Source organism: Coregonus clupeaformis, chromosome 2 (genome assembly GCF_020615455.1).
Source record: "Coregonus clupeaformis isolate EN_2021a chromosome 2, ASM2061545v1, whole genome shotgun sequence".
In the NCBI taxonomy this organism is placed as follows: domain Eukaryota; kingdom Metazoa; phylum Chordata; class Actinopteri; order Salmoniformes; family Salmonidae; genus Coregonus; species Coregonus clupeaformis.
The window spans coordinates 40,191,922-40,206,768 of record NC_059193.1 but is presented as its reverse complement, the minus strand read 5'-3'; the positions used below and the strand labels follow the sequence as shown (position 1 = coordinate 40,206,768).

The 14,847-nt window shown below is 43.6% G+C and overlaps 1 protein-coding gene across 2 annotated transcripts in view; it reads right to left on the bottom strand.

Moving 5' to 3' along the window:
* Positions 1-1,056: 1,056 nt before the first annotated feature.
* Positions 1,057-14,847, bottom strand: part of ocrl (OCRL inositol polyphosphate-5-phosphatase) — a 46,913-nt gene continuing 33,122 nt past the window's right edge. The window contains exons 15-24 of one of the 2 annotated variants that reach the window (XM_041841971.2): positions 14,506-14,641; positions 14,095-14,205; positions 13,502-13,667; positions 12,280-12,515; positions 10,205-10,228; positions 3,408-3,527; positions 3,010-3,094; positions 2,318-2,445; positions 1,992-2,103; positions 1,057-1,620 (exon numbers count right to left, since the gene is read on the bottom strand). In XM_041841971.2, the coding sequence (XP_041697905.2) occupies positions 1,496-1,620; positions 1,992-2,103; positions 2,318-2,445; positions 3,010-3,094; positions 3,408-3,527; positions 10,205-10,228; positions 12,280-12,515; positions 13,502-13,667; positions 14,095-14,205; positions 14,506-14,641 (1,243 nt within the window). In that variant the 3' untranslated portion in view covers positions 1,057-1,495. The remainder of the gene's footprint in view (positions 1,621-1,991; positions 2,104-2,317; positions 2,446-3,009; positions 3,095-3,407; positions 3,528-10,204; positions 10,229-12,279; positions 12,516-13,501; positions 13,668-14,094; positions 14,206-14,505; positions 14,642-14,847) is intronic. The other variant, XM_041841982.2, reaches the window with a different exon arrangement.

Here is a 14,847-nt window from a genome sequence, read left to right as displayed (position 1 = left end):
GGAAAAATTATATAAAAAATGAGGACATGGCAGACATTAAAAACGACAGTACCACCTGCATGACAAACATACAGCACATACATATTGAAAACACAAGAACACATAGTTTGCGCCACCATAGTAAGAGTTGACAGCAGTCAAACATCCAGGATAATTGCGACAGGAGGAGGACTATTTACAACAGTTACGACATCGAGACCGTAGAGGCGTTTTCTTTCTGATGTTCTGTAAGGCTGGTTTCCGGGACTCCGATTAAAAGCCTTCTCTTTAACTAAAAAAGCATGCTCAATAGAGAATGTTCATCTCCGATACATTTAATCTGGGTCTGAGAAACTGGCCCATAAAACAGCAAATAAATGCAGGCGTGATGACTGATCACTCAATTGTGAAGTTAGTGTGACTTGGGTTCAGAGTTGCAATGTAATCTCACTGATATTGAACAATACTTGTTTCAGAAAAGCAGAAGCAAAAAGTGGGTTTGAACAACCAGTTAAACAATATGCAAAATGCGGTCTCTTAAAATAATGATGAAGTTGAAATAAACTATAAAGATGGTGCAAAAGTCATGTAAGGAAAACATATATAGAATAAATAACATTAGTTTAAACTACAGCCCACTGTAACACATCTCCCAATATGTATCACAGAACCCAGATGGGACTTCTCCCGATAGTCATCGCTATCTTGTAAGAAGAACGTAAATCTTCCTTTATCGGAATTTCCGACGAGCAAGGATTCATTCAGTCTCTCTGTGTTCACTAGAAGTCTTTTGCGCCCAATATCACTGTCTACTGATGGTTTGAATAGTTCACCCCGAGAGTAGTATCCATCGGGTAGCTGCAATCCAAATCTTCTGGATGACCACCTATGTGGTCTATCTTTAGTATCATGGACTAATGGATCATCATTATCTTAGTATCTATTGGTGCATTCATACATACATTACATACATATTGTATATTCATTCAGAGTTCAGATTCAAATCAGGTATAGGGAGTCGTTTTGGCATGAAACTTGTTATATGAGGCATGGGGGTCTTGGGGGTTGCCTGTGGGGGGGTCCATAGACAGGGGATACAGGTCTTCTGGTACAGTAAAAAGTGCAGAGAGGCATCAGTCAGTTCACTGTTCACGGTCACTCCAAGCTACCAACACCTAAACTCCTGGTCCTGCAGCTACACTATGAGCAGAGGTGAAAACTATGAGACTTGGTCAATAGTGATGGTTGTGAGTGACTGAAGCACAGCACTACAAAGGCTGGGGGCTGGGGCCTTGATAAGAGCCTGTGATAAAAGAGAGGGTCCCATATAATTGCACTATTCGTTCTCCCACAACAGGATCCAACACAGGGGGCGTCAGGGGTGTCACACCATGGTCCCCTACACACACACACATATGCCTTGTGTGCACTAAAACTCCATTCTTATATCAGTTATCAAAAGGTCCAGCCTGGAGGCTGTCTGACCCCTAATCCCTGACCCTTAACCCCTGACCCCTCACTCGTCGTCCCCTCCCATGAGGAAGCCCAGGATGAAGACGATGGCTCTCTGTCGGTCCTGCGGGGTCTGTCGGCCCACCATGTTGGGTGGGGGCCGGATGAGCAGGCTGGCAAAGAGGGAAGCTGGCATGGGGCACAGTGGAGGAGAGAGAGAGGTAGAGGAAGATGTTAGAAACAGGAGTTTAGATCAGTTTCCTTTCAATTCAGTCAGGATTCAGTGAATTCCAGTTCCTGAAAATAATATCAGTTTTTCCAATTCTAAACTTGGGAATTTCATTTCCTGAATTGATTGAATTGAAGGGGTATTGACCCTAGATTTGGGTTGTGTTCAGTAGGGAGGATCCATTTTGAAATGGAGTGAAGCGGGGACAAACTACTCTACCTGAACATGTCCAATAAGAACACTGATATTTGCATTCCGTTGCCAAACGTTTTCCTACAGTGAACCCTAGTGAACTCGGAAAGCAGAGAGAACGTGGCCATGGGGAACTGACCTATGAGGCTGGCAGTGAGGTTGTTGTTGTGGCCGTATTTCAGCAGCTCCTTGAGGAAGGCCATCAGGTAGCGGAACACGTTGCGGTGAGCCCGGGGCAGCTGGGAGATCAACTGACAAAACAGACCAGAGAAAAGACAAATGGGAACCCCAACCAGAACCTTCCAGAGCCTAGATGGCAAACTATGTCTTATGGTATGCAATGACTATACATATGAGCTTTTAACGAGTCAATAGAAGTCAATGACTCCTACTCGTATACATTTTTCCATATTCATATGGTCTCACATACATACATTTTTATGTGGAAATATGTATTCACTGCACCTGTTTGCAGAGGCGGCTGTCGTGGGAACAGTCCAGGCTGCGCTGGTAGAGCTCGTAACACACCACTGGCTCAGGTAGAGCTTCCAGAAATATCAACAGGGCCTCGGCCACCGAGTGGTTACAACCAGCTGACACACAGACATTCAGGGAATAACACACAGATTTGTGGCCGAGGGTGGGTGTTTGAACTTGACTACATTGCTGTCATACTGCGCAGAATCACTGATTTCCAAATCAACTTGAATTCGAAATAGCTACCCATTTTGTGATGAAGATTAGCAATCTTGCGCCTATCCTTGCTCAAACTGATCCTCTCAAACACACTGGTTGTGTGTGTGTGTGTGTGTGTGTGTGTGTTCAGGAGTGTGTGTGTGTGTGTGTGTGTGTGTGTGTGTGTGTACGGACAGGAACACTGATGATAGGGGAGAATTGCACACCATAAAACCCAACTACCACACAAATCATACTTCATCCACACGGCAAATCTATGTAGCGTATCTCGTGAATGTAGCATACCTTTATACTACCACCACATGCGCCTTGGCAGCAGTCTGTGCATTGCAGCCGCTTTATCACAGTGACCCATATAGCTGTGTGGCATCTCAGTCACAGTCTCCTGTTACAGGGCTGGGCCTACTAGTGGATCTGGGCCAGTGGGGTTGGAATGACTTGGGACATATGAGCAAGGATACGGATGGAGTCAGGAATGCTGGTGTCCAGGCAGTCGATGATACTCTGCAGCTCCTCCTGCAGGCCCGGTGTCTGGAACAGGTCCTCCTGGAATAATGGTAAGGAGTTTACAGTCATTTTGTTTTTCCGTGGAATAAGGGTAGGGTAGAATACAATTTAGAGGCTGAGACACTATGTCTAGAATAGTGCCTAGAAGGGGTAGCCTGGAATACAAACAGAATTTTGCGCCGCTTCGCTCCGTCCAAACAGAATCAGTGAAGTGACACAATAGTGAAATGGAGCGATATTCCGTTTGGATTCCAGGCTAACCAAGGTCACCCCTCTGTGAGGAATATCCAAGTTCATTGCAACAACATTTGAGAATAGCGCTTTGAACATTTCCCCCTAACTATCCTCTCACCTGCTGGCAGGACTTGGTAAAGAGGTGGTTCACCAGCAGCCACACCTCCTTGGGGATCCTTAAGGGCTTGTCCTCCGTGCCAGCACTGTCCACCATCAGGAAGCTCACCTTGGACTTCTCCTGAAGTAACACACACAACCACAAGATGTCAGAAACATAGATACTATACTGAGAGAACGCCACAAGATGTTACAAACATAGATACTATACTGAGAGAACGCCACAAGATGTTAGAAAGATATATACTATACTGAGAGAACGCCACAAGATGTTAGAAAGATATATACTATACTGAGAACACCACAACATGTTAGAAACATAGATACTATACTGAGAGAACACCACAAGATGTCAGAAACAGACACTATACTGAGAGAACACCACAAGATGTTAGAAGCATAGATACTATACTGAGAGAACGCCACAAGATGTTAGAAACATAGATACTATACTGAGAGAACACCACAAGATGTTAGAAACATAGATACTATACTGAGAGAACACCACAACATGCCAGAAACATAGATACTATACTGAGAGAACACCACAACATGCCAGAAACATAGATACTATACTGAGAGAACAACACAACATGTTAGAAACATAGATACTATACTGACACAACACACACAACCACAGTATACTGAAGAAAATAGTCTGCATTTCAGTGCAACTTTCAGTCAAAAAATACCTTTGTCAGAGCATAAGTATGCCGGATTCTGACACATAAAGTCTCTATGTTAGTAATGTGACTGAAACCAGCTTTACCTGGTCGATTCATAAACTTATGTACTGCTTAATTCCCTAGGGAGGATTTGATTAGATTCATCCTGTGCCATTACATAAGACAATTTAAAGGTATCTCGTTTATCAAAATGTTGATTCCATTCCTAAGATGATTCCATATGGCACATTGCCTGTCATTATAGATATAGGGAACATATTAGAGTGGATTATCACAACGGTTAGATGTCGGTTCGGCTTGCAGGAGAGCCATTTTACTTGGAGCGGATCACATTGTTTTGTGTCTAGCTGCAAATGGTTCTAAGGGAGTGGGGCCAAAAATAGCCACTGGCAATGGGGGTCACACACACACAGGACTGGAATGGGACACAGTGATAGCCTGCAGAGACATATACAATATCAAGAGCTAGAGAGCCTCTCAAAGTGCTACTGTTCCTTAAACTTATAGGAGTGCAGCTTCTACGAAAGATGTAGCCTAGGCTTTGGTTAGGTGAACAGAAATAAAGGCTTTTACAGAACTCAAATACATCAGGCCCTGGATGTTGATTTGGGGGGGGAAGGGCTTTTTCCACTGGTGGCACTGGTGCTACCAACTGTTTCAGTTGATGGCACCAGCACATGATTTGGTCGCACCAATTTTTTACCTGACCTGTGTCCCATAATGTACCTACATTCCATACAGAGCCAGGCTATAATGACAGGCCATACTTTAAATTAGCATGCCATTCCAGTGCTCGACATTCGACATTCAGGTGAATTTGCCAGTGGCACACCAGGTCAGTGGCAACTGAAAGCTACTGGCCTAAATAAAAAGAATACTGGCCTGGGAAAGCGGATGACATGCACATCATTTAAATGTTATCTTTAATTTGTATAGATAAAATGTTATCTTTAATAATGTATTTTTTGTCTCTGTGTTTTCATAATTTCCCTTCTATTCGCAAGTGGCTGAATCTCACCGAGCGAGGGAAACAGCGCCCCTCTGTCTCAGTACGTGTAGCCCATGTATCTGATGCTGTCTGGACCAAAAGAGGATGACATGTTGCTACCGTAGCATTTGATTGATTGATGCCAGCAAGCATTTGGCCTCCCTTGATTAAAAAAGGTATAAAATAATTAGCCAATCAGCGTTGAGCTGAGCTCAACTGTGCGTTGTCCTGGTGCTGCAAAACGCTCCCCAAGGGAGGCCAGTTTGTATTTGGCTTCACACAAATCAAATCACATCCAAAGCAAAACGTCAGTCAGAAAAAACGTGTCTGTTTCTGGTCGGCTTGTGTTGTTGTGCTGCAGTAGCTAGCTTGCTAAAATTGACCCATGCCATGGATGGAGATGGGGATTTGGATTTGTGGTTTTGACTTAATTCTCTGTACAGGCCAATGATTATGACAGCGATTCTGAACTAACCATAAATTAATATATTGTGCCACTGGCCTGAGACGATGGAAGTTCAATATGTAACCTAGTAGGCTCACTTTATGTTTTACCCTTATTTTACCAGGTAAGTTGACTGAGAACACATTCTCATTTACAGCAATGACCTGGGGAATAGTTACAGGGGAGAGGAGGGGGGGTGAATGAGCCAATTGGAAGCTGGGGATGATTAGGTGGCCATGATGGTATGAGAACCAGATTTTAGCCAGGACACCAGGGTTTACACCCCTACTCTTACGATAAGTGCCATGGGATCTTTAGTGACCACAGAGTCAGGACACCCGTTTAAAGTCCCATCCGAAAGATGGCACCCTACACAGGGCAATGTCCCCAATCACAGCCCTGGGGCATTGGGATCTTTTTTTTTTAGACCAGAGGAAAGAGTGCCTCCTACTGGCCCTCCAACACCACTTCCAGCAGCATCTGGTCTCCCATCCAGTGACCGACCAGGACCAACACTGCTTAGCTTTAGACGCAAGCCAGCAGTGGTATGCAGGGTGGTATGCTGCTGGCCCAGCATACCACGTTAACTAGCTAGCTAACTTAGCTGGTTCATTGTTGCCCATGCGAGGAAGTTAGGCTACCTAGCTAACATGCTTGCTAGCCTATGACAACAAAAACTAAAACATTTTGCCAACATGAAGAGAGGATGGCATTGGCGTTCAACTAGTCTGCAAGTAGGGTGAGTCCAAAAAATGTTTTACTTGAGCACACACACACAGAAATCAGTACCATGGACAGCCACATCATATTTAGCAACATTGAACAAAATTGTTTTTGGTGTCTTTAAGTTTGTTTTCAGTATATTAAACTAAGCATATATAGCCTTGTTGATTTGATGATGTTTAAATGTTTAAGTTGAAATGGTGCTGGAATAGTGGAGGCAGTGCTCCTGTTGTCTTTCTGCTGACTTGTGGTAACTCTGTGGTTCTAAATCAGTAGTTGTTTAGTAAACTGTAGAAAACATTAACTTACATGACCTACAGCATGGTCCAGCAACTGTTTGTTACATGTAATATTTGCTTTGTGGACTTCACCGGACAGATGTTGCTCTCCAGTTTTGTAATTAAACAAACAAATGTGTCGTTGAATTTATTCCGCCTCTGTGTGACTTGTCTTTTTGTTTTTTTGACTTGTCTCGGCATTACTGTACTTTATAAACTGGGTGGTTCGAGCCCTGAATGCTGATTGGCTGACAAATCTCAACCCAATTGAATCCTTATGGGAGATTCTGGAGTGGCGACTGAGACAGTGTTTAACAAAAAAACAAATGATGGAATTTATTGTAGAATAATGGTGTTGCATCCCTCCAATATAGTTCCAAACACTTGTATAATATATGCCAAGGCGCATTGAAGTTGTTCTGGTGGCCCAACGCCCTATTAAAAAACGTTATGTTGTTTCCTATTTATGGTGCCATCTGTAGTGGGTTTAGCCGTGCAGCGATTCAGTTTCACTGGCCGGTGAGCTGCTCAGATATGGAAGGTGAAGATGGGATTAACATCAGGCTTTATATGAGTGAAGCAGATGCTGCTTAACTGAGCACAGGTCCCCTCTGCTTCTCCCTAAACTCTCATTAGCCTTAATCATGTGTGTGAAGGCCTGTTCACTGTAGAGTGACCTGCTGTGAAATGAGCTTGGGTGTGCGGTAGAAGGACTGTATGTGTGTATGTGTGTGTGTGTGTGTGTGTGTGTGTGTGGAGGGACAGTTGTGATGCGTGTGTACTGCTGTGGAGACGTGCTTGAAGTCTAGTACACGTGGTGTCACTTCTATGATCGCACACGCACGCGAGCAGGCGCACGTGTGGAAACCAGGCTCCTCTCTGTTAGGGCTGGGCGATATATCAAATCAAAATGTATGTTTTTGCGCGATATTCCAAATGCCTGTACCACAAGAATCACGTTTTTCATATTTTCATTTTTATGAGCGTTTATGTCCACTTGTTCTCATGTTGTCTTTTTGGTCTTGTCTCCTTCGCTCCTTCTGTGCTCTGTGCATCTTCCCATTTACACCAGAGATCTGAATATAATGACAAGATGCTCATGTCTCCGCCCTAACAATAAGAGTCGTTGTCCCAAATGCGAGAAGGCATGCGACAAGCTTATGTCCAAAATAAGCCCATAGAAACGCATTGGCCTTATTTTGGACAGATTTTAACAAGAGCGAAACCTCTCGCTTCGCCTCTTCCTCTGTTCACACACACACACACACACACACACACAGACACACACACAGACACACACAATCCCCTGAAACTCACACCAACAAAGTTGAGAGATCACTTCTTCCTCTCTATTTGCATTTGAGGTTTGGTCCAATATAATCAGTCATATGGACACCCAAACACATTGAGACATTTTACTGCAATAGAGGAGAAATTAACCTGTCTAACAATATCCTTTATATGTCTCAACGACTCAAATTGCGAGCAGACACTACTAAAACAGGAGTATCAATGAACATTGATTCTGGAAAAATAATGCAGTTTATAGCGAGCGGCATTGCGATACCACGTACCACTAGCAGCATTTTAGCCAAAGACTGTTATACTAGCTGTCTAGTCTGTGTTTTATAAATGTGCAATAAGCATAAAATACAGTTATATCAGGAATTGGCCACTCTTTATTATTCTGAGAAATACGGTAGCCCACATGATTTCAACATCTGAACAACATGGACAGGCTTGCGTTCTGTTCAAACAGTTGGAGACGGACAGAAGGGTGTGTTCATAACAATTCAACTGTTCTGCAGTGTTAGCTAGCAAATAGATCCAAGTTGGCTAAACTTTAAATAGAAACATTAGCTGGCTACTCACTAGCACGTGGGCTTGTGCTTGAGAGATTGTTGATGATACCTGTGTTAATTTTCTATAATGCCTGTTAAAAAGAAGTTAGTCATTATTAGGGAATGTGCATTATGCATGGTTCTGGTTAAATTTGTAACAAAAAGGGCATTTTCATAGACAGACTTGAAAGCCAAATCAGTGATTTTTGCAAAAAGGTAGGTAAAACTATTTTGATAAAATAATTACATTATTAGTGGGGCTTTAAGCCTAATTTCACACGCCCTGAATTCATTAGATTATTGCTGACTGTTTGCAATGCAGTGTATTTGACCTTTAATTGTACAACAAAGCTTATTTAGAGAAAACCTTGTTTTTTACCGAGGTGTATATTGTGGAAGTTTGAAAAAAATCGAGATATGATTTTTAGGCCATATCACCCAGCCCTACTCTCTGGTCTATCACTGCCTTAGGGTTATCAATCTCAACCATTGCCTTCACAATTTGAAATATAAAGCATATAATATGCACTCACGCACATTTCATGACGGTCTTATGTGGGCCACCAATATCTCAGATTGAGGACTAGTACAGCTTAACTTTTTTTGAGGGGGGGGGGTTCAATTATTTGTATAGACATTAAATGCAATACGCATTATGTGGGTTGACTGCTGTAACAGAGAATAAAAGTCCCATAATAGTAGCGCTTATCACTTATTAACATTACTTTACTTTAATCAAATATTTCAGTTGTGTATATTACATTTGTTTTAGGCCTATTTGATGGCTTTATTTTTCATCATCTCTATAGAGAGGTTAGTAGTTCTTCAAAAGAAATAAGGCGTAATCTTAGGACTTCTGAAAACCAACTATTAGTCACTTAGGTCATGTATTTTCAGGTAGGGATAACTCACGAAGCAGCTGTTCTGTATCCCGCGTTCTTCTGTCTCTTCGATCTACCTCTGTGTCAGCACCACACAGACCGGACAAGTAGGCACACAATTCAATATGGTCATTGTAGTTAATTACCATGTTTTCTGTGCTAAACTATGTAGAATATTGGCCTGTTGGAAACTACTACATCGCACAGCTCGGGCATGATCTGATTTATCTCTAGAGAACCTGCGCATTGCACTCACAGCAACAAAAAAATCAGTCAATTTGTTGTTTAAAAATTGAAAAATAACACATTTCAGTTACATTTACATTTTAGTCATTTAGCAGACGCTCTTATCCAGAGCGACTTACAGTTAGTGAGTGCATACATTTTTATTTTTATTTTTTTCATACTGGCCCCCCGTGGGAATCGAACCCACAACCCTGGCGTTGCAAACGCCATGCTCTACCAACTGAGCTACATCCCTGCCGGCCATTCCCTCCCCTACCCTGGACGACGCTGGGCCAATTGTAGCGCCGCCCCATGGGTCTCCCGGTCACGGCCGGCTACGACAGAGCCTGGATAATCGCTCAGCACTAACAGCTAGTACTGCTATGGCACGGATGGACATGCAACCGTTGGGTCTAGAGCTGCAGTAAATGAAGACTTCAGTTACTATAGTATTGGATCCCAAAACAGAATATTTGATCATGGTCTTGTCTGAACCAATGTGCTTCCCTAATTCAGAACATGAGGTACTGTATATTTGGTTCATTTGAGGTGTTTTTATGTCAAATCTAGAAAGCAACATTACTTGACTAGAACCTGGGTTGCCTATTTCGCTGACCAACAGCGGGGCAACAGACTAGCCTTACAGTGAGCAGTAGAGAGTGGGACGCCATAGAAAGAAGGATTCTAATCATTATAGATTTATATAAATGGACACACCATGTTGACTTTACCTTTTCCATGTAGCTGTCCTCTCCCTGAGCACCCAGCATCACCCAGCACAGCAGTGAAGAGTTGGAAAGGAATGATCAAGGCGATGATGAGGATGGAGAAAAATAGAACAGAGAACAGAGAAGATACTGTAGATAGGAGATCAAGCGGAACCACAGATGAGTAAGGAAGTAAGATAATGACATGCTGTTTTAAAAAGGTGCAATCTGTAGGTTACTTTCTGGTTTGTAAAAAGTATTGTCCCGGGCCGGCAGGATTGGGAGAGAGGGTCTTTGAGAATGTATTGAGCACTGAATGGCTTAAATTGAGTTTTGTTTTGTGTGTGTTTTTTTGTGTGAGCATTACAGGGGTCTAAGAAGTTACAGATTGCACCTTTAAAAAATGAATAATTCCACCCAAAAGTACCCCTGTAAAGAATGACAGTAGAAAAGTAACAGTGGAAGCAAGAGATCATTTGCAATGCAATAGCATACTAATCTAACACTAGGGGCCAAGGAGGATATAGATAGACAATATAAAATAGCAATACAGAGATAGCCTGTCTATGCATTTCTATCTGTACTGTAAAGTAGACCAGGGTATATATGACTAGCCGAGACTTAGTCAATGCTCCTAGCATTTCAGGAAAGCCCTTCTGACATTTGTACACACCATGTTCCACTTCCTTATTCCCTTAGAGATTCTAAACAATGGCACAGGTTGAAACATTCTCGCTGCCCTCTAAAAACAGACTGTGGAGATTCTTACAAACCCTTGAAGGAGTGGACAAACAGGCCGTCACGTGGCCCTGCCAGGTATCATTTTCTGAACAGGCTTTTCAAAAACAAACAAGGAGCAAATCTATGTGCTCTTCAACACCAATCTTTGAGGCCTGCTGCAGTGTTGGCTGCTTTTCATTTCTTACCCGTTTAGAGGGTTTAGGGTTAGGGAAACCAAGTTAAGCGGACTCTCAAGCCAAAAGTGTCATGGAGAAAAACAACTACCTGCCATTGCTGCCTTCAGTGCCTTCAATGACTGAAGAAGTACTGTATATTATACAGTACTGAAGAAGTACTGTATAAAAGCTTCAAGATCCTCGGTGTACACATCACTGACCATCTGAAATGGTCCACCCACACAGACAGTGTGGTGAAGAAGGCGCAACAGCGCCTCTTCAACCTCAGGAGGCTGAAGAAATTCAGCTTGGCCCCTAAGAGCCTCACAAACTCTTACAGATGCACAATTGAGAGCATCCTGTCGGGCTGTTTCACCGCCTGTTACGGCAACTGCACCGCCCACAACCGCAGGGCTCTCCAGAGGGTGGTGCGGTCTGCCCAACGCATCACCGGAGCACACTGCCTGCCCTCCAGGATACCTACAGCACCCGGTGTCACAGGAAGGCCAAAAAGATCATCACGGACATCAACCACCCGAGCCACGACCTGTTCACCCCGCTATCATCCAGAAGGCGAGGTCAGTACATGTGCATCAAAGCTGGGACCCAGAGACTGAAAAACAGCTTCTATCTCAAGGCCATCAGACTGTTAAATAGCCATCACTAGCCGGCTACCACCCAGTTACTCAACCCAGCACCTTAGAGGCTGCTGCCCTATGTACATAGACATGGAATCACTGGTCACTTTAATAATGGAACACTAGTCACTTTAATAATGTTTACATACTGCTATACTCATTTCATATGTATATACTGTATTATATTCTACTGTATTTTAGCCAATGCCACTCCGACATCGCTCGTCCTAATATTTATATATTTCTTAATTATATTATTTTACTTTTAGATTTGTGTGTATTGTTGTGAATTGTTAGATACTACTGCACTGTTGGAGCTAGGAACACAAGCATTTCGCTACACCCACAATAACATCTGCTAAATATGTGGCATGTGACCAATAAAAGTAGAAATTGTTTTATTTTATTTTTATTTACTTGCATTGATAGTTCACCTAATCCTGGAATGAATACTATATTTAAACAGCTCTTCAATACGTAACAATATATACATCACTCCTAACCTACTTCGAAAGTATTCCTTCCTGGTTGCTACAGTAACTTCATGTTAACTAGTCCCACTCACCAGGTCGATGAGCTTGGTGATGGGGATCTCCCGGATGGGCTTCTTCATGCGGCACAGGGTCTCCAGTGAGGTACCGAAGCAGCTGGGCAGGTAGTTGCCTGAGATGGTGATGAAGTAATCCTTGCCTCGGTCCAGGTGCAGCACCAGGATGTCCTCGATGGCATCCTCTCCTGAGTTGAGCAGCGTCACCGAGTCCTTGCTCACATACACATCCAGGAAGATCTCTAAAATTTCGTCTGGTGGGGAGAGACAGAGAGGGGAAGTGTTCATTAGGGTATGGGATGGAAAACATTTTGCAATGGAAAGTGGACATGGGCTTTTCTTATTGAACAAATCCGGGTAGGCCAAATCCTTGTTTCAGTCTGTTTTCTTTCGTTTTGGTGCCTCAGGAACAAAGCCCTGGTGGTATGATAACTGATGAACGATAGCACTGGGAACAAAATATACATTTTTTTTTACATTTGACATTTTAGTCATTTAGCAGACGCTCTTATCCAGAGCGACTTACAGTTAGTGAATACATGTTTTTTTTATACTGGCCCCCCGTGGGAATCGAACCCACAACCCTGGCGTTGCAAACGCCATGCTCTATCAACTGAGCTACATCCCTGCCGGCCATTCCCTCCCCTACCCTGGACGACGCTGGGCCAATTGTGCGCCGCCCATGAGTCTCCCAGTCGCGGCCGGCGGCGACAGAGCCTGGATTCGAACCAGGATCTCTAGTGGCACAGTTAGCACTGCGATGCAGTGCCTTAGACCACTGCGCCACTCAGGAGTACGCCACTCAGGAGTACGCCACTACATGCACACAATGGGTTATGACAGAGTATAGATGCTATACAAATGCATTCTTCGGTCCAGTTGCGAAACAACCCCTAAGTAAATCTTAAAGTAAAGGATTTGATAGGTAGGCCTATAAATAATATGGTAGCAGCTCCATGCCCTCGGACAGGCTTGGTAGGACTTTCAACATATTGCTTATTGTATACGTATCAAAAACGTGATTAAGGAGTAGGGGCTAGGGGTTGCTTCTGGACTGGCCTTCCTTCTCCCTCCTCCAGGAGATCATTCAACTGATCGACCAGTGAATCCTTAGATCCTCAGATCAGTGAAATCCCACCAAGGAAGGAGCGAAGGATGCATTATGAAAGTATCCCACCAGGCAGGGCCTGTGACTGACTGTAGAAGATAGGTGACATGGCTGAAAGTGAATGGGACTCACTGGGCTCTAGGAAACCTTCGCTGGGCTCGGCGTGGAGCCAATTCTTGCAGTACTGCGAGTCGTTGAGCTTGGGGATGAAGGCAAAGTGACAGGGGACCTGCCCGTCGTTGGAGATCACAAAACGCTCCCGCTGAAGCTGGCGGAACTTGACATCCTTAAAGGTAAACTTTGGGAGAAGAGGGAGAGAGAAAGAGAGGGGGGAGAGAAAGAGAGAGATGTTGAGAGGAGGACAGACACACATACATTCTGTTACAGTAAGCCAGAGTGCAATAATATTTGTTTGATCTATGCAAAGTAGATTGTTTAAAATACAAATAGATGACCACACCATTCTACCCGTGCAAAGTAACTCAAGCATATTGGCAGGCTTATATTGATTTTCTTAGGCAATTTTTTGTCCGAATTTAAATCACTGTCACAAGTCCCTGATTCAATACTGGCTGTCTTGGCATCAAAACGACCATGTACCTTGCTTCCTGACAAAGACTGTGACTTATTGATCCGTTTCAACATATCAGTGGGGAGGACATGCTGGACAGGAAATCAATACGATGAAAGTCATGGCTCTGTATGTGTGCGTTCCGTCTACTCACCTCTCTCTGGGTCAGTGTCAGAGACGGGAGGAATTCGTTCTCCATCCTGTCCATCATGCGCACAATCTCCTCAAACACCTTCTTGTAGCGCGCCTCGTTCACCACCTTCACCTGTTACACACACACAGATGAATTTATCCATCCAACACCGATTCATTCAATATAGCATAATCAAGCATGCTATTCGAGAATAAACACATTAGATGTATTTATATTATGATTCTCAATGAGCTGTACAGTATGCTAAAAGTTTTTATGTCTATTTTACTTAATGGACTCCTTTGGCTTAGCAGACATATTTGTTTATTGTGAATGTCAGGTCTCCCTTGACTGCCTCGACCTCAATCAGTCAGATGCGATTTTCAGATGCTGACAGACAATGTAGTGAGTAGGTGGCTCCATGATCCTTACCCCTACGCTGAAGAGGGAGCTGACGGGCTTGTGGTCGCTGGTCTTCAGTTCCATGTGGCTCCTGTAGTGGAGCTGCTTCACGTTACTACCCCTCCACAGGATCCGGTCGCACCACGCCGGGACACGACACTTCCCACTGAAGGAGAACCCCAGACAGAGAGACAGTGGTTAGAGACACAATGTCAGCTAACCTCACACAAGGGTCGTGTTCATTTGGCACCAAATGAAAGATAGCAGATTGAAACAGTGATGACAACGTGGACTAGTACAATATGGAAGTCATTTTCGTTTTTTCCGTTGAATTTTCAGTTGCATGCCACAACCCAGTGTCTCCCTAGATAC